Consider the following 25,923-nt stretch of genomic DNA (forward strand, 5'->3'; position numbering starts at 1 on the left):
TAATTTAGCTATTTTACTCATCATTTGAAAAAGTTGAGTAGATATTTTATGAATAAATATAAAAGTGTCAGCATCTCTGAAACAGTTGATGATGATATTTATCAACAATTACAATATAGGTTTACACGGAAAGGGATTCAGTTTAAGCAAAATAAAACTAACAGGAAAAAAAATAATTTTTTTGGTATTTATCTCTGTGCCTCTGTCTCTGTCGTCTCTGTCTCTGCCTCTCTCTTGCTCTCTTGCTATAGCAGGATGCTACTTTTTAAATTTCAAACTTAATATGATACATTATAAACTCTTTCTCTCTTTCTCAGTCAGCTTGAAATCAGCCAGACCTGTCCTTCAAGAAAATTTTGTGTTCAACATTCTCCACCCCATTTAGAGGAGGCCTAAATGCCATCAGCTAAAAAGAATTGGTTGGATTGCTGAAGCATTATAGTGAACTCTTGCTTGACCCTCCTTTTCTGCAGTCTTTCTGTACCCTAGACTTCTTCACCAGAAGAATCCTTATATTCTTGAATCTCTTTCTGGCCTTGGCTTCCCCCTATTACAATAGTCAGGTGGACCATTTTCTTCTCCCTCAGCAATGTTAAACTTCTTTTGAGTCGTTCTTCCTTCAGTAACTAGAATGTTAATGAATGTCCTTTGACATACAATTCAGTAGGGATGGAAGTTGGCAATTTCATGTGATTATTAAACCAACTTCCATATATATTGTTTCAATCATAATATTATTCTTCAGATAACATGAAAAACAGCAACATATCAGAATTCTCAATACAGTATTCAAAACTCACAAGGATTCTGTGACCAATTGGTAATACCCGAATGATACTGCTGTGAAACACAAAGGATGATCTTGTAGAAAATGACCATGCTAAGCCTGAGGGAAGGGTAAAAAACATCATAAGTCATGAATCTGGGAGTCTCTAGCACCTCGTAGGATCCCTGCTCCGGAGCTTGTCGGGTGCGAGTCCCTACTGGTGAAGTTGGACCTCAAGGGTCAAGTGGGTTTGCTGTTAACGTACCTGCCTCCCAACAGCGTTGCAGCAGCCCTCCCCTCGCTCCTCGAGTCGGTAGCTGAGCTAGCAATTGAGTTCCCCAGGCTTATGGTCCTGGGGGATTTCAATTTGCCTTCGCTCGGTGAACACTCTGATGGGGCGCAGGAGTTCATGGCTTCCATGACAGCCATGGGCTTGACCCAAGTAATTCGGGGCCCAACCCACTCAGCGGGTCACACGCTCGACCTCGTATTCCTCTCGGAGCAGTGGATTTATGATCTTGGTCTGAGGGGTAATGAGATCATACCCCTGTCGTGGTCAGACCACTGCCTACTGAGGCTTGACTTTCGGAGGCCAAACCCCCACTGTAGGGAGGAGGAACCGACCAGGTGGTTCCGCCCCAGGCGACTTATGGACCCCTTGAGGTTCCAGACGGAGCTTGGGGTCATTCCTGATACTCTCGCCCACAGTCCGGTGGAGACTCTGGTTGCTGCCTGGAACTCGGCAGCATCGGAATCTCTCGACCGGATTGCGCCACTACGGCCGCTCCGAGGCGGTGGATCCCGGAGGCCTCCTTGGTTTACCGAGGAGCTCCGGGAGAGGAAGCGCCGGAGGAGACGCCTAGAGCAACTATGGAGGTCCGATAAATCCGAATCGAACCGAGCACTCTTAACATCTTGCACCAAGGAGTATATCAGGGCACTTAGGACAACAAAAAGATCGTACATCGCCACCTTGATTGCATCCGCTGAGTCGCGCCCAGCCGCCCTGTTTAGGATAACCCGCTCCCTCCTAAATAGGAGGGATGCGGGGGACCCCTTGCAGGGTAGGGCTGAGGACTATGTCCAGTTCTTAGCGGACAAAGTTGCTCGGTTTCGATCGGATTTGGACTCCGACTTTGCAGATCCAGTTGAGGCACAGGAGGATAATCTGGCAGACCATCGCTGGGTTGAGTTTCAGGATGTTGCCCCTGGGGATGTGGACAAGGCCATGAGAGCTGTGAGTGCCTCCACTTGTGTACTGGACCCGTGCCCCTCCTGGCTGGTTGCCAACAGCAGAGAGGTGACACGGGGCTGGATCCAGGCGGTTGTTACCGCCTCTCTTCGGGAGGGACTCTTCCCCTCCGCACTTAAAGTGGCGGTGGTGAGACCCCTCCTGAAGAAACCATCCTTGGATCCAGCCGTTCTCAACAATTATCGTCCAGTCTCCAACCTCCCCTTTGTGGGGAAGGTTGTTGAGAAGGTGGTGGCCTCCCAGCTTCAGCGGACCTTGGAGGAAACTAGTTACCTGGACCCATTTCAGTCCGGCTTCAGGCCTGGTTACAGCACAGAAACCGCTTTGGTCGCATTGACCGATGACCTCTGGAGAGCCAGGGATGGAGGCCATGCCTCCATCCTGGTTCTCCTTGACCTCTCGGCGGCTTTCGATACCATCGACCATGGTATCCTTCTGCGACGACTGCGGGAGGTGGGGGTGGGAGGCACTGTTTTGCAGTGGTTCTCCTCCTACCTCTCGGACAGATCGCAGTCGGTGTTAGTTGGAGGGCAGAGATCGACCCCTAGGCCCCTAACATATGGGGTGCCACAGGGTTCGGTCTTATCCCCCGTACTATTCAACATCTACATGAAACTGCTGGGCGAGATCATTCGGAGGCATGGGATAAGATACCATCAATACGCGGACGATACCTAGTTGTATCTGTCCGCCCCGTGCCAACTCAATGAAGCGGTGGACGTGATGAGCCGGGGCCTTGAAGCCGTTAGGGACTGGATGAGGGCTAACAAACTGGTACTCAACCCGGATAAGACCGAGTGGCTGTTGTGCTTCCCTCCCAATAATTTGGCAAGTGTTCCATCACTCAGGCTGGGGGGTCAAACACTATACCCCTCAGACAGGGTTCGCAACTTGGGAGTCCTCCTGGACCCACAGCTGACCTTTGATCACCACCTGTCGGCTGTGACCAGGGGGGCATTTGCCCAGGTTCGCCTGGTGCGCCAGTTGCGACCCTACCTGAACCGGGAGGCGCTCACAACAGTCACTCGTGCCCTTGTGACCTCAAGGCTGGAATACTGCAACGTGCTCTACATGGGGCTGCCCTTGAAGAGCATCCGGCGACTTCAGCTAGTCCAGAATGCGGCCGCGCGAGCGATTGTGGGTGCACCTCGGTTCACCCACATAACACCTATCCTCCGCGAGCTGCGCTGGCTACCTGTTGATCTCCGGGTGCGCTTCAAGGTGCTACTTACCACCTATAAAGCCCTCCATGATAGTGGATCTGGGTACTTGAGAGACCGCCTCCTGCCAATCACCTCCTCACGACCAATTAGATCACACAGATTAGGCCTCCTCCGAATCCCATCTGCCAGTCAGTGTCGACTGGCGACTACGCGGAGGAGAGCCTTCTCTGTAGTAGCTCCGACCCTTTGGAACGATCTCCCCGTGGAGATCCGTACCCTCACCACCCTCCAGACCTTCCGCACAGCCCTTAAGATCTGGCTATCCCGTCAGGCCTGGGGTTAGATTGTAATCCGTCCCCACCCGAATGATGAATGTTGTGTTTTATTTTTAATTATGTATTGTTTTATGTTTCACTGTTTGTATTCCCCTCCCCATGAATTGTAAGCCGCCCTGAGTCCCCCCAGGGAAAAGGGCGGCCTATAAATAAACTTTCCTATTCCTATTCCTATTCCTAATCTCTGCATGCCCACAAGAGATCTAAGTCCAGTTCACCTTGAATGCCTTCTTACTCCCGCTCATTTCCCTTGACTGTTAGTCAAACTCTTGTAAAGAACTTAAGCTTGCAATAAACATTATACACATTTGAACTGCCTGAATCTCCTGATTTCCTCATTGCTTGACAGATTTGGACATATCAGATAACTCTGTTTTGGGTCCTGAGTATCACACTGGAGATGGTTGATTAATTAGAGCTGTGGTGGCACAGTGGTTAGAATGCTATATTGCAGGCTAATTCTGCTGACTGCCAGCTGCCAGCAGTTCAGTTCAATTCTCAACAGTTCAAGGTTGACTCAGGCTTCTATCCTTCTGAGATTGGTAAAATGAGGACCTAGATTTTTGGGGGCAATATGCTGACTCTGTAAACCACTTAGAGCCGGCTGTAAAGCACTGTGAAGCAGTATATAATTCTAAATGTTATTGCTGATTAAGAGCCAATCCCACACATACCCCCATCTGACTCCATCCTTTCTCATCTTGAAACTATGATTTTATTTCCATATTATTGTGTTAGGAATATTTATCTCTGATGATCTTAATGTTTTTATGTTGTAAAGCTCCCAAGAATTGCTTCAAAATAAGATGGAGGGCAAATAAATTTAATAAATAAAATTTAATAAATAAAAATGAATATACAAAATAAATAAACATAATAATAATGAATAAAAATCTCTTTCTGATGGGCAGATGTCAAAACTTTTAATGTGAATTTTTTACAAATGCAAGTGGAATATACAATAAGCCACATGTATATAAACCATACATTGAAAAATATAGGCATAATAGGAAAGGGTTTTTTTCATTTTCAAATGTCAGTCTAGTGTTTGCAGGTCACACCTACTGACTTTTGACTTTTGAAATGCTAGATTCTGCGTAGAGTGTTAGCCCACATTGTCATGTGGGATGAATGTACATTATATTGCCAAAGTCTATATAATCTCTTTCTTGGCTTTAAACTTCTCCATTTCTGTAAACTTAAAAGCTTCCTGCCCATAAAACAAGATAAGTCTTTTACATTGAATTGATCTATGTACATGTTCAAAAACATTGCTTTTTGAAAGCTGTGTTTCTTTCAAGGCTTGTTTGTTCTGTCCAAAGTTCCAAGCAGAAGCAGAAATGTTTACATAATTGTCCTGTCAGATGGAATTTTTTACTATGCACCATCCTACACTTCTACCACAGACTGTTTAACATAAGGTGACCAGATTTTCAGATTGGTAAAGAGGGACACCTTTGACCGGGGGGGGATGGGGACTTGATTAAAAATTTTATATGGAGCAACAAATTTTTTCATACAATGCAAAAATAGTATTGTAATATTTTTTTTATTTCAACATAACTACAATTTACAAATATAAATTGTAACTGTTGCCAAACATCAAAATTTTGATCGCGTGACCATGAGGATGCTGCAACGGTCGCTAAGTGTGAAAAATGGTCATCACTTTTTTCAATGCCATTGTAACTTTGCTCACTAAGCCCATTATACCAACTTTCTAGCCACAGTTCTTAAGTGAATAACTGCAGCTGATAAGTTAGTAGCATAAGTGAATCTGGTTTCCCATTTTGACTTTGTCAAAAGGTGATTATATGACCGCAGGACACTGAAACCATCATAAATACGAATCTGTTGCCAAACATCAAAATTTTGATCGCGTGACCATGAGGATGCTGCAACGGTCGCTAAGTGTGAAAATGGTTGCTAAGTGTGAAAATGGTCATCAGTCACTTTTTTCAATGCCATTGTAACTTTAGTCACTATACCACCTTTCTTGCCACAGTTCTTAAGTGAATGGTATTTTGGTGGTATTTTGTATTTTGGATAGAATCTTTTTTTAAATAGTCTAAGAAAATTTAAAAAAGAATCCACACAGAATAAATTGAAGTAAAACATTTCAAAGTATTGTGCATAGAATTTTTAAAAATGGTTTCACTTCAATTTATTTTGGATAGAATCTTTTTTTAAATAGCCTAAGACAATTTAAAAAAAGAATCCACACAGAATAAAAATATTTTAAAAAATCCTATGCACAATAAATAAAATATTATTTTAAAATACATTAAAAAAATAAAAGAAAAAAACCCAGTTCACTTACCAGCAGGCACAAGTGAGCATTCCAAGTCAATCCAGAATGATATAGATGTTAATACAAAGAACTGAGCAACTTAAAATGGTGAAATTAGTCGGGGAAATATTTTTCAAAGAAACTTTGCCACCATTTTCTCCTACCTCCAACCTCCGTGCCCCTCCCCTCCGGAAAATCCAGGAAGTAACACTCACGGCTTCTCTAGCCAAGTATTTCCTGGAGCTCTATGGTACTAGATAATTTTTTCTTATAAAATGAGATAAAAGGGGCGGGGGGGGTCCGTTTTCTTGCTTTAACGTTTTAATATCTTCAATGAAAGTACTGAGACAGAGAGAGAGGTTAGTTAGACAGAGTGTCTTTTGTCTTGCCCCGGTTAGGATTTCTTAAGCAAATCCACCGGACTTTCAACATGAAGCCAGAAAATCGGGACTTTTTTAAAATGCCCTGGGACACGGGACAAATTGTTATAAAGCGTGACTGTCCTGCTGAAATCGGGATGTCTGGTCACCTTAGTTTAACATGGACCAGAATCAAGACTGGAAAGACAAGGAATAATGCTCAATAAGCAGCTTTATGATGAATGAAACAAGTCATTCAATTAAAGAAGGAGACCCTGAAGTAGGAGTAGCCACTCAGCAAGCCTTTTCAACCAAAGAATAAGAAACACTGAGAGTGGGAGTGCTTGGCCAATTTCCCCTCTATTATCATGTTTCTATAGCTTGATATTAGTATACAGAATAGTTGTAACCATTTCCAGCCTCTTTTTTTTTAATCCAAATATTACTCTCTTAAGAACACAACTTGTTTGATCTCTGTTTTTCAATGCCAGATGTGAAACCTCTGCCACGAGCCAAAATTTTCAGGCCTCCATAATGCAATAAAGCAGGATGCAGCTATTGACTGAGATGCTAAGCTCTGTATAGCTAGTATAGTGATGCAGAACCATCAGAGCAGTAAGCATATGATGCATATTGTCTGTTACAACACATGATTAAATAAGTCAATCCATTCGGCTGTTTTCCAAAAGGTTTTCCACAATATTAACAGCATTGTTTTTCAAACTTTTAATTCACTATAGAAAATTTGAACTATTGTGCTTGTGCACCCCAACTAACATGGCTAAACAACAGGGATTGTAAAGTTGGAAACATACAAAAGGTGGCTTATCTGTAGTCTAGAGATACTGAAAGTGTTGAATATGAATGGCAATTTAAAGGGTGATGTTCATTCTTCCATTTTTTTTCTCATTATATAACTCCAATTGAGCAAGTAGCAAGAACAACATGGTATGATAGAAAGGCTACTTAGCACTGAAGGAAATAAAAACCTTTGGTACATTTGAAAGCCTATGAAAATATGCATATTGACTTCTGCCCCTCTTCAGAAAGGAACATCAAACATACTTCTATAACAGTCAACAGTTTTAGGGATTTTAAAACTTTAAAGTACAAATTTGATCCTGAAAAAAGAGTGAGAGATGAGAAATTTAAAGAACTAAAGGCAAAGGCCAGGCATGGTGGAAGTAAACATAATTGCAAAGACAGAAAGATTTGGAAAGAGATAATGGATTATCTTGCTGAAGGTTAGTTTTAGGTATGTTTCTTATCAGATTCATTATTTTCACTTACTATTTCATACTTCTTTTTTGTGCCTTTATACTGTTTGCTTATCCCAAAATGGAATAGCATATGTGTATGGATATGTATGTATATATGTATGTATGTATTTTAAATAAATACATGTATTTATTTAAATGCATGTAACATTTTAAATAAAATGTATTTCAGACAAGAGGCTTTTACAAAATACTGGCACTGTATGCTAACTGAATAAGCACATCTGAGCTTTTCTTCTGATATGATGAGAACTTTGCCAAAATGGACTTACTTGGACTTAATCTTCGTAAATGTCAACATCCACAAGGCAGTGACCGTTGCATTGTGAAGGCCAAAGGCAGAATGTCACGGATTACAGAGGTGTTTATCCGTGTGTTGTCCTGCCATTGGATTCTCACCTTGTTTCACGGTTCCGTCGCCACGGGAACCAACACTCCCCATTTATCCGGGCTTGTGACCGGCTATGGTTTCCCATAGGCTGGGTTTTGCCAAAATAAATAATTGTGTACTATTAGCACATGTAGATATGTTTTAAATAACTAGTATATATGGAATTCAGTGCATTCTACTGAGATAAATACAAGTATCTCACATTCTTGTTTTTCACTTATTTGTCCTTATCCAATAAATGTTTTACTTTCCCTAAAAACCATGTTACCAAGACTCATAAACACATGTCCCATAGCAATTATCAAAGGATGAGATTTGTCACTGAATCTATGTTGTGAGCCTTCAAACTGAAATGGCAATGTTTTTATAATGCAGATAATAATATACGTGGGGAGGTTTCTGTATGTAGAATATCCCCATTTTCTTCTGGAATGTTCCTTTCTCTGGTCAGGCCAGAATCAACATAAGGAATTCTACCAAAAGAGAAAAACATAGGAACTTTTGTGTATGGCTGTAAAAGGATTCTTGGAAACTTGCTTTATTACAAGTTTATATTTAACTTGCTGGTCAATAGATGTTGTTTAGTTACTAAACATCTATAATTCCCCTCATTTTTTAAGTGAAACTTTTTCTACAAAATGACATCCTGTTTTAAAATTTACAGTATATAAGATGATGAAAAAGTTCTAAGTATACAGAAGCCTGTGTGAAGTTCCATCCTGAGAATGTATTAATACTTTCAGTTGACTTCCAGAAAGCCTGCCTGTAAATTCTATTAAATCTCACATCGGCCCCCACACATTCTTCTAATTCCGGTTTAGCCAAGCTTGGTAGCTCTTTCCTTTTCAGGTTTGTAAAAATGTGTGCAATTTTTTCTTCCATTACTTAACTGTTAATAATTGGAGGAAACTGACCAACTTAAATGGAGTAGGGATTGCGTTAGCAGTTGCCACAGAAACTGCAATCCAATATAAATATCTTACTGCTCGTCTATTTATCATCTGTTTTCAGGGCAGTTTAAGCTGCTGGAACAAGACCGTGATATTAAGGAGCCAGTGCAGTATTTTAACAGTGTGGAGGAGGTGGCTAAAGCATTTCCTGAACGAGTTTACGTCATGGAGGAAATAACATTCAACGTTAAGGTAGCCCCTAAACAAATGTTTATCCCAAGTTAAATGGTTTATGATTAAGCCATTTTTTTAACATTGCAATTGTGCAATATATTGAACAAAAAGTAATTTGGGATTGTGGTTTTCTCTTAATCTGTTTGTGTACATTTTGCTTAATCTGAATTTGAGGTTATTAATCTTGCAAGATATGAAGACCTTTTCAAGGAGGGAATCATCTCCAATCAACAATGTTCTTTTCCAGGGTTCAACTAGAATATTGCTTCCAAATTTTAGACACAGCTTCTTCTGTTGTACACCCCCTCCCTCACCTCTGACCCCTTAGATTTTATTTGGTAAAGGAGCAGCTGTTTCACTCACTCTACACTACGTTTTAGGTCACATAAAGACAGTATATATTGTAATGGTTAGTAATATCTACTTTTCAACTCAGATGACTGAGAATTATTAAATAATTATAGAAAAGCAAAATAATAATGCATTGGTTATAATTCTCCTGTGTGCTTCTCAGGGAATCCAATCATGGGTTAACTTAGCCCTTTAGCCTTGAGACTGAGTATGTAAATTTTTAAACCACGCCTCCTCTGGCTGGACCTCTTCAGTTTTTCTTTACTCAGTCCAAGCCTACGAGACGTCTTTCAATTCTCTCTCTGACTAATTGACAAACTTCTCATGGATTATTGGATTTTGCAGTAGGAATTCGCTCCTCTGTGGATTTCTATCTAATTTGGGGTGGAGGCGGCAGTTTCTGCCAGCCCAATTCCTCATCGTTGCTGTTTTCCCTAGTAAGGGATTTGTATTTCAACAGTTTGGGCATCGGACGATCTTGCCGGCTTTGGAAGCAGCTTTGCTGTCTGCCCTCTATTTCGCTTCGGCGCGTTGGGTTAGTGAGCCTCCCAGCGCCGTTTTTCATGCCGGATAGCACCCGCCTTCAGGCCCGGTCGGATCCTGGGCTGTTGCCTGAACAGGCTGCCCCCCCTCCCTCCCTCGTTCATTTGCCGGAGCGGCTGCCCGGCGGGCTGCGTGGATCGGCAGTTGGGGTTTCTCCCTGCCGTTTGCGATTTAAATTTCGCGCCCTTGCTGCCAGTCGCCATTTTGGAGGGCGATTTCGCGCATGCGTGGGAATGCCCGAAGGTGATGAGGTGAATTGTTTCGCACGCTGGAGTCTGCGCAGTTCTAGCGACCCTCCCTTTTCCCTCACTTGAGGCTGCTGACTCAGAGAGGAGGTCGCTTTGTCTCTGCCTCTGCTTCCACGTGGTGTCTTGGCAGTGGTGCGCAATTTGGATTCCTTTGTTCAGTGATTGAGCTCTTTCAAATATCTCATATCATGGCTGATCAATCAGTAGTTAAAGGTACTGTAGAGCCAGTTTCAGAGCCCTGTTTCCCTGGCGGGGGGGGCTAGCCCTAGTTCGGGCCTAGTTCCCCAGGTGGTAGAAAGAGATTCTTCTCTTCTTCAAACAGATCCTCCTTCGCCTCTACCCTCGGTGTTCAGTGAGGAATCTGCCTTAGTGGAGGAAGGTGAACTTATTGATAGGGAATTTTCCAATGACGAGGGCCTCCCTAGAGACCAGCCTACTGCCCCTGGGCTATCCCGGCATGCTCTTTTCAAATCCTTACTGTATAAGGCCAAGACCACCACCCACATGTGGGAGGCGGCTTCTAAAGAGAGTACAGCTGTGGGTCTGGATGCCACCGAGCGCCTCTTTGCTGAACAGGTGGCTTTGCAGGATGTTATTCCATCTCCCAAGCTCTTTCTTGATCTGATTCAGAAGCAGTGGGACCAACCGACTGCGGTCAATCCTCCCGGGACAGGGGATAGGAAGCTATACACGTCTACTCCAGAGTTGGAGGGTCTCCTTCAGTTTCCCACTGTGGATGCCCCTATTGCTGCTCTTGCCTCGCCGGCATTAATTCCTTCTGAAATTTCAGAAGGGTTGAAGGCTGAGGATCGCAAGGCCAAGACAGTCATTCGCAAAACTCATCAGGCTGCGGCTTGGGCTTTACGCTCAGCTACTGCAGCTTCCTTTTTTAATAGGACTTAAAATAGGAGTTTGGCTTAAGCAGTTACAGGGTAGACTTGCCCCGGAGGAAATGCGCCTTCATCAGGATATCACCAAGCTGATGGCGGCATTGGAGTTTTCTGCAGATGCCACCCTTAGTGCAGCAAAGTTTGCATCCCGGGCCGTAGTCTCTAATGTGGCATCTCGGCATTTGCTATGGCTTCGTCATTGGCAGGCTGATGTCAAGGCCAAGTGGCGCCTAGCATCTACGCCCTTCAAGGGCGGAGCCTTGTTTGGTTCAGTCCTGGATCCCATCCTCATTGAGACACGGGATAAACGTAAGATTCTGCCTTCTACCAGTGGTCGTGCCAACAGACGGCAGCAGCTTTACAATAGGTGACAGCCCTTTCGGACTGGCGACTCGGGATTCGCCCCTGCTCCCTATGTCCCCAACTACACCAGGGGGTTTTCCCAGGTGCAGGATTGCGGCCAGGACCGCGCCGGAGCCAGGGATAGGAGTCGCCAGCAGAATCAGGCGCAGTCCCAGAATAGGACGTCCTTCCGGGGAGCAGGCAACCGGTCCTTTCGAAGGTACCGGTGACTCGCAGGAGGTAGGACCCATAGGGGGGCATCTCCTGGCCTTCGCTCATCAGTGGGCGGAGCTCACGTCAGACGCCTGGGCCCTTCAGATCGTGAGACTGGGCCTCACTCTAGAATTTCTATACATCTCCCCGAGAAGGTTCATCGGGTGCCCCGTGCCCAGGTGTCCATCGAAGCGGCGCCTCATGGACGCCGAGATACACCATCTTCTCACCAACCAGGCCATAGAACAAGTACCCAAGGGGCAGGAAGGCCTAGGGTTCTACTCCATCTTGTTCCTAGTACCAAAGAACTCCGGGGGATGGAGGGCTATCCTAGATTTGAAACGGCTCAATCATTATATCAAATACCAAAAATTCAAAATGCAGTCTCTCAAGAGCATATTGGCCTCCATCCGCCAAGGCGACATGATGACTTCAATAGACATCAAGGAAGCGTACCTCCATGTGCCCATTCATCCGGCGCATCGGAAGTTCCTGCGGTTTCATTTCAACGGCCGCCATTTTCAATATCGGGCCTTGCCTTTTGGCCTGTCCTCGGCTCCGCGCACATTCACCAAGCTCCTGGCCGTGGTGGCAGCCTCCGTTCACTCGATTCCAATATGCGTCAACTGTTATTTAGACGACATATTGGTGCTGTCGTCTTCTCGGGACCAGGCCCTGCGAGATCTACACGTCACTGTGGACTCTCTGCGCAGTCATGGTTTTGTTCTCAACCTGCCCAAAAGCCACTTGCGCCTGACCACGTCCCTACTTCACCTAGGGACCATCATCAACTCCGTGACGTGCGAGGTTTCCCTGTCTCCAGAGAGAGGCAGAGCTTACAACGCCTGGTGCATCAAGTGCTGTCCCAGAGGCTGCTCCCGCTGGCGACGTCCAAACTGCTGGGGAAGATTATCTCCTGCATCAACGTGGTTCCATGGGCCAGGTTTCATGCGCGTCTGCTCCAGTGGTTTCTTCTACCCTTTCAGAGAGCGCATACCAGTCATTCCCAGATCAAAGTGCGGCTTCCGAGCAAACCCCAATGGTCCCTGCGTTGGTGGATGTCCTCCAGACTTCTCCGGGATGCCCATTCAAGGAGCCGGAACGCATCCAGGTCACGACTGACGCCAGCCTGTTTGGATGGGGAGCCCCTCGCCTTGGACAGGGTGGCTCAGGGACACTGGTCGGATCAGGAGTTGACGACAGCATAAATTGGCTAGAGCTACGTGCCATCCGCCTAGCCCTTCTGGAGTTTCGGGACATTGTATCACACAATCACGTGTTGGTCTTGACCGACAATGTGGCCTCCAAAGCCCACATCAACCGTCAAGGGGGCACCCATTCCAGGGCTCTGCTGGAGGCAGAAAGGTTACACCATTGGGCAGAGTCCAGACTCTTGTCGATCCGGGCGGAGCACATCTCGGGCGTGGCCAACACGCAGGCGGATTGGCTGAGCAGGGCCACTGTGGATCAAGGGGAGTGGCAACTCCACCCCGTTCTCTTCCAGGAGCTCTCTCGCCGGTTCAGCCGACCCGAGGTGGACCTGTTTGCACACCCGCACAACGCTCAACTGCCTCGCTTTTACACCAGGTACCAGACCCCCGGAGCGGAGAGGGTAGATGCTCTGCGCAGCCCATGGCCGGCCAGCCTTCTCTACGACTTTCCTCCTCTTCTGATCCTTCCGTTGGTCATTCAGAAGATTTTGACAGAGCAGGCGGAAGTGCTGCTGGTCGCTCCGATGTGGTCCAGAAGGCCCTGGTACGCAGACCTCGTCCATCTGTCCGTTTCGCGTCCTTGGAGGATTCCGGACGATCAGATTCAGCTCAACCAGGGAGCTCTCATCCACCCGAACCCCCAGTTGCTGCAGTTAGCCGTGTGGCACGTGAGCGGGCTATTCTAGCGGCCCTTCACTATTCCAACGATGTCATTGACACTATTCAAGCGGCCTGTCGTCCATCCACTACCCATATTTACGAGGCCACTTGGCAGGCTTTCTGTCGGTGGTGCCGCCGCACCGGGATTGACCCCGTCACGGCCTCGGTGCCTCAAGTTTTGGACTTCTTGCAATCCGGTCTCAACAAAGGTCTGGCACCGAACACGCTTCGTCGGCAGGTCACAGCCTTGTCTATGGTGATTGGAGGAGGTCAAGGTCGCTCCTTGTCTCAGCACTCGCGGGTCCGGACCTTCTTGAAAGGTGCTTCCAACTTACGACTACCGACGGTGCACCGCTACCCCACATGGGACTTGAACTTGGTTCTCAGAGCTCTTACATCTGCTCCCTTTGAACCCATCCACTCCATCAGTCTCCGGTTGTTGACACTCAAGACTGTGTTTCTGGTGGCCATTACATCGGCCAGGAGAGTGTTGGAGTTGGCGGCGCTCTCTGTTCGTGTGGATCTTTGCATCTTCCATCCAAACAGAGTGGTGCTTCGTTTGGACCCGACTTTCCTTCCTAAGATCAGCTCATTATTTCACAGGACGCAGGAACTCGTTTTGCTGGACTTTTGTCCACATCCCTCCCATCCTCAGGAACACCAGTGGCACCATCTGGATGTTCGTAGGACTCTCCGCCGCTATGTGAAGCGCACGGCTTCGTTCAGGAGGTCGGAGGCACTGTTCGTTTCCTTCCAGCCTTCATCAATGGGACAGAAAGTGTCTTCCCACACCATCGGCCGATGGTTGAAGGCGTGTATTGCATTGGTGTACGACAGTCACTCGTGACCAGTTCCCAGGCGTATCACCCCTCATTCTACTAGGAGTGCGGCCACTACAGCGGCCTGGGCTACGCAAGCGTCAGTGGAAGAAATATGTAGGGCGGCCACCTGGGCGTCGCCCTCACCATTTATTCGACACTACAAGATTGATGTCTATGCCTTGGCTGAGGCCTCCTTCGGGCGGAGAGTGTTGCAAAGGGTCCTTCTGCGGAGGAGCCTGACCAGCCTAGCTCCCGCTCTGGGAATTAATTGCTTTGGCATATCCCATGATTGGATTCCCTGAGCAGCACACAGGAGAATGACCGTTGTCTTACCTGAACAGTCCTTCTATGGGTGCTGCGAAGGGAATCCAAACCCGCCCGCAGTTTCAGCTGGCCAGGGCTCCACCTTGATTGTGACTCTGTGACTGACCTTTCACCTCCTGACTGGACTCTGACCGTGCCTTAGTACCGGAATTGCCTACGGCTTAATTGACATTGACATACTTATTCTTCGGCGGATTTCGTGCGAAAACTGAAGAGGTCCAGCCAGAGGAGGCGTGGTTTAAAAAATTACATACTTAGTCTCAAGGCTAAAGGGCTAAGTTAACCCATGATTGGATTCTCTTCGCAGCACCCATAGAAGGACCGTTCAGGTAAGACAACGGTCAATCTATAGCAATTCAGAGAAAAATAAAATGATGTACAGTATATAGAAACAAAAAATGCTCCTGTGCAAAAATCAAATAATTTGAAATAAGACAACTACTCAGAAATTCATGGGTGCGCCCCTTTCTACTACAAGTCTTATAGTACATTTAATAGACTTCAGTGATTCCCCTTGAGAGAAAGAGAGAAATATAATTCCCAAGTGTAATGGAAATTTTAGAAACATAAAACATTTTATTAATTTATTTTAACAACTAATATAACTGCTGATTTTATAAAAGACTTAGCAACTTTCTTATGTTATAAAAGTTCTATTCACTGTATCAACAGCCACTGAAGATGGACTTCAAAAGTAATAGATTCTAAATAAGTAAAAAATGATTATAGATTATTGATTATAGTATAGAATTGATTAATACCTATTCCTCAAAGATCCTATTCTTCAGTTTTCTACATATGGTTTTGAATATAAAATAAGAAAATTCAGCTTTCATATCTTGCTTCAGTTGTTTGAGGTTTGTTTTAAATTGTAGCAACTGAGATATACCAGACGTGTTTATTGAAGTACTATCATTATTAAGGTCACTGACCAATAAAATTTACATTCAATACTAAAAATCTACATAGCATAAGAAAAACTACAATTTAAGATACTAGAATAGATTTTAAAATGTAATTACAATACCTTTAAGATTATAAATACAACTGGAGTTACAAAATCAACTATGAATTCAATGCTATTTAAATACATGCAATTGGTATATACTTCTACCAATTTGTTGGTTCTACCAATTTGTTATACCAAATAATGCTTAAAAAAATGACTAACCAGCTATAAGCATGAATGGCTAATACAGAATATAAAATCAGTAAATCACTTAATGCTACAAATATTTCCAAATTGAATATTAATTGTGTAACAATAATGGCACAAAAAATTAGGAAGAATGGAATGGCATGGACTGCATAGATTAAAACATAAAAGTAACATGATTTCGCTGAACTGCAGCACTGAATGAACTACTTTTTTTACTCTTTCTGAACATTTTTGACCCTATCAATTAAGCTTCATATCAGCATAGCCATATGTTTGCCTGCCTTCTCTTGGTTTGAGTATCCTGTGAATTGCAGAAAACCTTTCTTTGGTTCAGTAGATGAGGATAGCAAATGTACACATACAATACTAAATGAAACCTCCATGCTCTCCAACTTGGTTAGTAAAAGAAGGCTTTGTTTGAAAGCTCCAGTTCAGTTTCTACTGCTTAAAAACAATAGAGTTTCTAATTAAGGGATAATGGGTTTTTCATATTTGGATATGCTTTCCAGGAAGTTATATAGACCAGGATGCAGTTGTGAGATTGCTTCAAGCTTGTGAGGTTTATTTATCTTCTTACTAGACTCTAAAGTTCCACCAACTAGGATCAGTACAACAATTACACTTAGAATGAAAAACCTAGGAGCCTAACAATTTGTTCTGAATACAGTATTTCATTGAATGGAGCTCATTATTCATGCATATAAAAATTCATCCCTGGTTCCCTAGACTTCCTTTTGTTCTGCTGCATAGTTTGAGATGGCAAACGAGCTATTTTATCATTTCTGTTATTAAGCAGTTGGGAGTCTGAAATCCTTCACCATTGTACTAAAAATAGCCCAATAGTCTAACAGTAGATTCCAATCTACTTTCTGGAACACTAGCAAATCTGTTAACTTGAATATTCAATCATTTATTCCAAAATTATTTTAAAATCTTTACAAAATAAATAAAATGATTAATTTGATAAATAGAATGCCTGAAGAACTCTGACCTGAAATCATGATATCATTAAGATTAAGTACACACAGACCAAAAACTAAAAGAGGAAGAAATGAAATAGCTGAAGAAAGGCAAATAGTACAATGTAACACCAAAAGAATGTGCCCAACTGAACACACTAAGTGATCCTGAGAATCACTGATGGCTTTGGAAGCAGAAGAAACAGAGAGTTAACCTTCTTTAGGTAGCATATTACTCCTTTTTGAACAGATGCAGTGATTCTAAAAATGTTTGCTTAAATATGACTGACTAAGAATCAAAAGAGCAAAGGATATAAATGAAAGTAACATTAGATCTGGCAAGATAGCAAGTCCCTTGCAGGAAGATAATATTTAGAATTACCTATAGAGAATGTTAGGACATTAGCTACATGAAAAAGAAGTCAACTGATGAGAGAATCAAGGTTTCAAGTGTCATGAATTTCATGGATGATACTTGGATGCCATATAAAATATACTGAGATCTTTCTTACCTGTGGGAAGTTGAGGGCATTTGAAAAAAGATAAAGAAGCAGATGAAGCAGCATAGGCGAAAAAAACTACTCATAGAAAGAAGATACCACATTTAAAGCAGACTTATCAAACTGTTCTAAGGGGCAGAAGTAGTTGGGATAGGATCTGGAATATGAGAGAGGCCTCTCCACAAAGAATTTGGCACTGCTTTAAGTACAGATGATGAAAGATATCTCAAAATTACCTTGTACATTTCAAAAAGAAAGTATAATTCCCCTACTTCTCTGTTCAGTATTTGTTTTCTTGAAAGATTAATGTTAGTTTGAATCCATGTGTGACTCATGTTTGACTTGTTGTGGATCTTCTTTGAGTTAATTCTCAAATCCACTCACAGACAAAGTGTTTTACATTCCTAGGTGTAGTCCAGTAATACCTGGAGAGTCACAGTCTTTTCATACTTGCTTTTCTATAAATGTCTAAATTAGAAGTTAGACAGCAGGAATTATGTACTTGAATAATATTATAGCATCATTTGAGTTAATGAGAAAATCCATTATGCTTCCTTTTAATGAAAGGAAGAGAACACAAGTTATACAATGGCATTGTGGCCAAAAGGGCCTAAGAAGATATTTCAATATTCTACTTCAGAAGATAATTCTTCAACAAATTTCTGCTCCAGTTAAAGCAAATGCAAGCTCATATAATAGTTAACTTAAATTTTAAGTCCCTAGAGGCAAATACCTTCAATTAACCAAACTATTATTTTATTGCCACAAACTTCCAAAACAGCAAGGGGCCACAATCTTAGTTCATTATTAAACTATTTTACTAACCATTTTTAGAAGCTGTCTAATATTGCAAGAAAAGTATTATTTGGGGGGCAAGAGTTTTGTGTGGATCATACACACCAAGAAATGCTGTTTGCTTTTAATTATTAAAGTGATCTGCCTCCTTTTCAGGAAAGTTCTTATCACTTATTTTCATCAAAATTACAAATAGATAATTTCACTGGTTTTTAAAAAAATAATGTAACATTTTGCAGGGAAGCATTAAACAACGTTTTATAAAATAAAATATACATATTTGCTCTTCGATAGTGATGATGATATACATAGGGTGCCCCATATGATATGCAGAAGGTTCTTGAAGAAGTGACATCAGAGTAAAAATCTTCAATGTGGGCAGTGAAGAGTATAGAGCTGAGGACTCGGATCTTAATTGATAGGAAATCTGATGGCTGTTAATATTCATGATGAATTATAATGTTTTGCCTTTGGGTCTGAATTTTGAACAACAGTCATGTTCAATTAGATTTTTATTGTTTCCTGGATTAGCTGTATTGAGATATCACACCACTGGAATAACTTCCTCTCAGGAAATTCTGCAACTGTGGCATTAGCTTGATAAGCTCTGCATAACAAAGAGTTTGGTTTGAAACATTATTTCCTTTCCAACATTCATATTATGGTGGATCCTTTGCTAAACATATTACTGATTACTTTTTGTGATTTCATATTTTTATACAAAAAAATAAAATAATAAATTAAGGTAACAGTGTTAAACAGGGGTGAGTTGCTGCTGGCATTACTGCTGGATTGCAACCCATGCGCAACATGCGCACGCATGCCAGATGTGTTCTGTGTACACGTGTGCTCTTCAATGTAAATTGTTCTGTGCGCATGCTCAGAACCATTTACAATGAACTGTGTATGCACAGTCACCAAAATGGGCGATGGCCTAGCGGCAGCGGGAAAACCACTTCAGGGGTGTGGCAGGCCTGGGTCGCTGCCGGTTCTGTGATCCAGGCCGGAATTCCACTAACGGTTTGACCAAACCGGGCCAAATCGGCAGCAACCCACTTCTGGTGTTAAAACATTTGTCTGGTATAAAATCCCAGTGGGTCTTTCTTCCGAATAAATTTATGAATAGAATTCCATTATATGTTTCTTTATTTTGTCTACTAAGTCGCTATATAGGTCAGTTTTAATTCTACCTGCTGATACTGGAAAATTTTGAATAGGGTTCGCACCTTCATGAATTTCTTATACCTTACAAAATTGACCATACATCTCCACGTATGAGTATCACACTATTGTGTTCTTTCTGTACAACTTTACTACTGCATTCTATGTCTTTCATGCCACACAAACACACACACACACACACACACACATCCAGTGAATGTTAAGATTCAGAAATTATTTTTCAAAAGACAAGGGATATATAATGCTGCTTTCAGTGTCCTAAAGTCATAATCAAAAGGCTGTAGACCTTCTTAGATTTTGTCAAAGGAATTGCCATTACATATGGTGTATATGTGAATATTGAAGGTGCCTGGGCATGCCTGTTAGATTTGTTCCACTTTTGCATTCCCTTTGTGCAATTTCCAGTGTGACTGGAAGAGGTTGTTCTTTCTCAGGCTGATCTTTAGTTTGGAATCTTAGGTTATACATAACTCAGTTACAGAAATGTATATGTGGTAAAATATCTGTTTTTAAAAGCTGGTACATGTATCTGCAGAATTATGGCATGTCCTTACTTCACAGATTAAATTTAAGCATTTGCTAACTTTTTTTATTAACATTGCAGATCAAAAAGAAAAATCTTAATTTTTATTCTTAGTTGCAAGTATGAATTGTGATAATATAGATTAGGCAATCTAATTTGAGTACTAGGCATTATTTACTTTTGATCACGTAAAATTCATACTTCAGAGAGAGAGAGAGAGAGAGAGAGAGAGAGAGAGAGAGAGAGATTTCAAATTTCTAGATATTCACATTCATGCTTTCTTTTATTTTTGAATATAGAAGAGAGAGTGAAAGGAGGGAAGGAATAACTATACTGCTACAAATTACAGGTAGTCAAATATAGCATTAAACTATAGTAGAATAGCAAAGTATATATAACAATACCTAAGTGCTCATGAGCAAGCCTAATTGTATAAGGTTGTAGGTTCCTATATAATTTAAACATTGTGACAGAGAGAGATAACTTATTTTTGTCTGATAAATTCTTAATATTATGTTACTCTTTATAAACTCTTTAACAAAAGAAGGTAGTGTGATCAGTCATGTGGATATTTTAGAGCAGTCTTTCTCATTTGATATTTATTCATGCACTGAATGTATAGGTGTTATAGTCTAACATAGAATGCCAGGCAGAAGAAGTTGGACAATTCTGATGTTCATATTTGTTGGGTTCATCCCCTATGTTTAGAGCTTGATATGCTATTTTAATTTTGAATGTTGTATTTTCTAGGTGGCTTCAGGTGAATGCAATGAAGACACAGAAGTTTATAATATTACCCTTTGCACAGGCGATGAGCTCACATTAATGGGACAAGCAGAAATCCTATATGCAAAATCTTCAAAGGAAAAGTCACGGCTCAATACCATCTTCAAGAAAATTGGAAAACTCAATTCCATTAGCAAATTGGGCAAAGGCAAAATGCCTTGCTTGATTTGCATGAACCATCGGACCAATGAGAGTATTAGCCTGCCTTTCCAGTGTAAAGGGAGATTTAGCACACGTAGTCCCTTGGAGCTACAAATGCAAGAAGGGGAGCATACCATTCGAAACATCGTGGAAAAGACACGGCTCCCAGTGAATGTGAATGTGCCAAGCCCTCCCCCACGGAATCCTTATGACTTGCATTTTGTCCGTGAAGGACACCGTTACAAGTTTGTTAATATTCAAACCAAGACAGTTGTGGTTTGCTGCGCACTACATAGTAATAAAATTATTCCAATGCACTTTCCTTTGCATTTAGCTCTTCCAAAGTTTACCCTTCCAGAAAGTCTTGTGAAAGGAGAAGCGTGGCATGAAGCCTTTGTGAAGCACTGGTTCAGCCTCTGCCAAGAGCAGTTCGATATTGATGAATATTCTCGTGCTGTGAGAGATGTAAAAGCGGACTGGAATGAAGACTGCAAAAGCCCACAAAAAAGTCGACCCACCAGCCACAACCATGTGCCAAACTCTCTCAGTTATGCTCGGGATGAGTTGACCCAGTCTTTCCACCGTCTCTCTGTATGTGTCTATGGAAACAACCTCCATGGAAATAGCGAGGTGAACCTTCATGATTGCAGAGACTTGTGTAACGAGTGGGCTTTATCTTCTCATGATGCTTTGCAAGATTCTAGGGATGGGAGCTGTAACTACCTTTTTCCTGAAATTAGTGAAGAAACAGTCTGTTTACCTCCTAAACTGGAACTTCCATATGAAGAACTATGGTTGGACAAAGGGGGTGGGAAAGTGAATGATCAGCCTCTTACTCGCTCACAGAGCGAAAAGAACAAATGTGACAACTACAGGAGTTCTTTCCGGTCCAGGGGTGGTACAACTTCTCTGCCAGCACCAGGATCTTTAGTAGCAACAGCAAAATCCTCAGATGTTTCCCTACCTCCACCACCTGTGCCTCCTAAATCAGAAGCAGTAAGTTCCTAGCGTTTTGCTTAATTCCCAAGAAGGGTGAAGTTCCTACCATATATATGGAACACTTATTTTTCATAAGGGGGTGAATTAATCTGGATAGGATTGCGCCCAGTTGGCCTCTCTTAATCCGTCAATCTTGTCATTCCCCATGGTTTATGGAGGAACGGAGAGAGAAGAAGCGGATCAAGAGACGCTGGCAGAAGACAAATGAACTCGACCAAACATGGCTAAGAGCTGCTATTTGAGCCTACTTTGTGGTGATTTGTGCAGCGAAGTAGAAATAAGTTTCAGCACAAATTTCCTCTGCATATAATTGTCCAGCGGCCCTCAGAATATGATTTCTGAAAAAGAATGTAAGTTTTAGGTAGATCCACAGGGATGAAGGCATATTTATAATACTAGGTTTTAGTATAATTTTGACTTTAAAAAATAACACTGGGATTTTAAATTAGGTCCTAGAAGCAGGAGTGGAGCCAATGGCAGGTGTCAAAACTTCAGTGTAATATGTCAAACCGTAATAGTCTAACCATTATTCTGTGGGTCAATTGCAGCTTTAGCATTCTTTTAAAGATAGTCCTATGTAGAGCAGGGGTTGCAGCTGTCTAAACTGGATTTCATCTGTTTCATCAGCCAGGAAGTTTCTGTTCTAGAATCAGGCCTGAGATCCATCTGAAATGTATCTAGATATTTCATTTTTCCATCTGAAGGACCTAAATCAATTACTGTATGCTTCTAAACACTTTCTGAATTACGGTACTTCCTTTTCTTATGAGAGAAAACCTTGAAATGTCTTCGAAGGTAAAATTTCACAATTAATTTTAAAGAGGGGAGAGCAGGTTGTATTTTGTTCAAATCTCTCCCTCAAGAGTTGTAAATAGTTCGTTAATTTAAGCAACATGCTAATGATAATAGCATTTGTACTAGCATTTTTAACCAGTCCTCTTTCAGCAGCTACCATCTGCCCTCTGCTGGTGATACATAAGTAAAATGTAAAGGCTTCATTTTTTAAAAGACAATTCTGGATCTGCTTAAAAAAAGAATAGAATAGAATAGAATAGAATAGAAGGACAAAATCTTTCACATTTTCAGTACAAACATCATCATCTGGGTAACTTGGATTTGTTGAGGATGCAAATTACAGTCCATCAAAATCTAGGTGGACAATTAATTTATTAACACCCTGCATCATAGATTCAAGGTAAAAGGTAAAGGTTCCTGACTCTAGGGGGCGGTGCTTATCTCAATTTCAAAGCCAAAAAGCCAGCGCTGTCCGAAGACGTCTCCATGGTCATGTGGCCAGCATGACTAAATGCCAAAGGCGCATGGAACACTGTTACCTTCCCACCAAAGGTGGTCCCTATTTTTACTACTTGCATTTTTACATGCTTTCGAACTGCTAGGTTGGCAGAACTGGGACAAGTAACAGGAGCTCACTCCATTACGCAGCCCTAGGGATTTGAACCACCGAACTGCCAACCTTTCTGATCAACAAGCTCAGCATCTTAACCACTGAGCCACCTCTTATAGATTCAAAGACCATGCTAATTAAAGAAGTGCAGTACAGGAACACTCAATTGTGTCCTCCAAAAGAAGAATTGGCTCTTGAAGGCCAGAATCAACAGCTGAGGGCTGCTGTTGATACTGCCGTTTCCTCTCTGCCTGATGGGAGGGTTGGCCATGAAGGATTTTCTTTTCTTCTTTGTTCCATAACCTGGAATTCAGATCAGTTTCCCCTAATTTAGCAGTGTTATCAACCTAGTTTCTCAATTTCTGCAAAGGTTACTGATCTGGTATGACCTTTACCCCCTAGGTGATGTTTCATAAGAGCCTAAAGACCTGGCTCTGCCAGATGGCTTGGGGACCCACTGGAAGAGCTACATAGTGGAGGTGGCTGACCTCATGTATCCATGATTTTATCTATTGATATTTTTATCTGCTGTGTTTTTTACAATGGATGATTTTAATGTTTTTTTTAATGTTTGCATATTGAAAACCACCCAGAGTCGTTGGATATGAAATGGACTGTAAATTAATTTTATAAATTAATGAATGTGGTGTCTTAAATTGAGCTACAAGTTCTCATATTCCACTTTTGCTTTAGAAACTCTAAGGGTCCTTAGATAAATAATGATTTATTTATCCTTGTTTCATCCCTATTAATATTATTAGTTTTCAGGATAATTAATTACCTGCATGATGTGCTACATCACAATTGTGCATAATTTCAGGTCAGAGAGGAATGTAGACTCCTGAATGCTCCTCCTGTCCCACCACGCAACTCAAAGCCAACATCTACTAGCCCTTCTATTCCTCCACGGATGACCAAACCTGTGCGGCAGCAAACTCGTTCTCCTAGTCCAACACTTTCATACTATTCATCAGGACTGCACAATATGTAAGTACTGGGTGCTTTCTTTTCAAAGTCTTATTTTTATACTATTGGTATATGGTTCAAGTGCTGGGCTTGTATTTCTCATTTTATCCTAAAGAAAAAAATAACGATGGAGTACTATTGCCAATTTTTACTTGTAGCAGCCAGAAAATAGATTGGAAGCTATTTCTAGATCTTTGGGTGATTTATAATAAGGCAGCAAGATCAACAGTCAAAATACCAAAGATGAATTTTTTTGTAATGATGACAACTAAGCAATGAGGAGCCAGACATCAGTGCTTGTGTAACAGAACTGTTCAACTTGTTTTGATTCATTAAAGTACGATCGTATTAAACGAAGGACAAATTTGAGATTTGTACTGATTAGTTCACATATTAGTGGGTATTTTATGGCAATAAATATCAAGAAAAATGCAAGAGCATAGTGATGGAAACCATATATTTTGTGAACTCCATTCTTAGTATTGGCACTGATGAGAATCACAGGCAGCAGCATGGAGAAAAGACTTCTAATTAAGATCTTGGAGAGCTACCTCTACTCAGAACAAACAAGATTGAATTGCATAGTTTGACAGTGTAAGTCAAAATCCTTTTTCCACTAGAGCTATCTACAAATAATTCTTGACATAGAACTGTAATGGACTCTCTCGTCATTATGGTCATATGTCATATAACAACCCTAAAATGGGTCAGACACATGATCAACCTGATTTTTATGATCTTTTTTGCTGTAGTCTACTCTCAACAGTCATCGCCAAACTAAAATCTTCCAAACATTTTGGACTACAAGCCACATACTGGTAGTCCTCGGTTAATAACGGTAGCTAGTTCCAGAACTCTATAAACAATACAGTTGTAAAGCATGACAGCATGTGATTCGGCTGACGTATAATGGCAGTTCCAACAGTTGTAACTGCATCTGTTAAGTGAGTCCCAAGTGATTGCTAAGTGTAATGTTATGTGTGGAGAGGGTTTCCTCTTTTAAATTCTTGCGAGTGCTTATTAGTCAAGAGCTCACCTGGAAAAACAACACGTCTCTGGTGATTGGAAAGGCCCAACAGAGACGTCATTTCCTTAGAGTCCTGCGAAAAAAATCAGATGGAACAATGGCTGATGACTTCTTTCTATTGGTCCACCATAGAAAGTGTCCTCACATACTGCATTACAGTATGGTATGCTGGCTTAACTGCTGTGGACAGGAAGGCCCTACAGAGAGTGATCAATTCGGCACAAGAAACCATTGGTTGCCCTCTGACACCACTGGATGACATCGCCAGATCTCGCTGCTTTAGCAGAGTAAGGAAGATACTCAGAGATGATTCACACCCTGGTCAGTGTTTCTTCGCACTTCTACCATCGGGCAGAAGACATCAAAGTATAGCCAGCTGAACAAAGAGGTTTAAAGTTTCTATCCTTGGGCTGTCAAGACTTTTAAATACAACCACAATAGCTCCATTCACATGGTAGTTTTTTTTCTTTTTCTTTCTTTTTTTCGTTTCTGCTATAATTTTGCACCATTGAGGTTAAAACCAATTTTGTTGTATTTAAGTACAATGACAATAAAGATTATACTATACTATGTGATTTCCATTTATGACCTCCAGCTGGCTTCCACATTGACTTTGCTTATCCGAAACCAGCAGTGAAAGTTGCTAATGGTGATCATGTGACTACAGGATGCTATAACTCAGTGTTTTTCAACCTTGGCAACTTTAAGCCCTGTGGACTTCAACTCCCAGAATCCCCCAGCCAGCACAGCTGGCTGGGGAATTCTGGGAGTTGAAGTCCACAGGACTTAAAGTCGCCAAGGTTGAAAAACACTGCTATAACTGTCATAATTACAAGTTGGTGCCAATAGCCCAAATTGTGATTATGTGGTTACAGGGCTGTTGCGATTGGCTGCAACTTCAAGGACTGGTTCTAATTCTCT

General features: G+C 42.0%; 1 protein-coding gene across 4 annotated transcripts in view; it reads left to right on the forward strand.

Annotated features, from left to right (window-relative positions):
- Nucleotides 1-25,923, forward strand: part of GAREM1 (GRB2 associated regulator of MAPK1 subtype 1) — a 114,969-nt gene that overhangs the window by 74,604 nt on the left and 14,442 nt on the right. For 3 of the 4 annotated variants that reach the window (XM_087707116.1, XM_087707117.1, XM_087707118.1), the window contains 3 exons: nucleotides 8,845-8,975; nucleotides 20,429-21,601; nucleotides 23,830-23,996. In XM_087707116.1, coding sequence (XP_087563242.1) covers nucleotides 8,845-8,975; nucleotides 20,429-21,601; nucleotides 23,830-23,996 — 1,471 coding nt within the window. The remainder of the gene's footprint in view (nucleotides 1-8,844; nucleotides 8,976-20,428; nucleotides 21,602-23,829; nucleotides 23,997-25,923) is intronic. The other variant, XM_087707119.1, reaches the window with a different exon arrangement.

This window comes from Thamnophis sirtalis, unplaced genomic scaffold (assembly GCF_051295495.1).
Source record: "Thamnophis sirtalis isolate CommonGarterSnake01/CBP01778 unplaced genomic scaffold, rThaSir2_p1.2 scaffold_2, whole genome shotgun sequence".
In the NCBI taxonomy this organism is placed as follows: domain Eukaryota; kingdom Metazoa; phylum Chordata; class Lepidosauria; order Squamata; family Natricidae; genus Thamnophis; species Thamnophis sirtalis.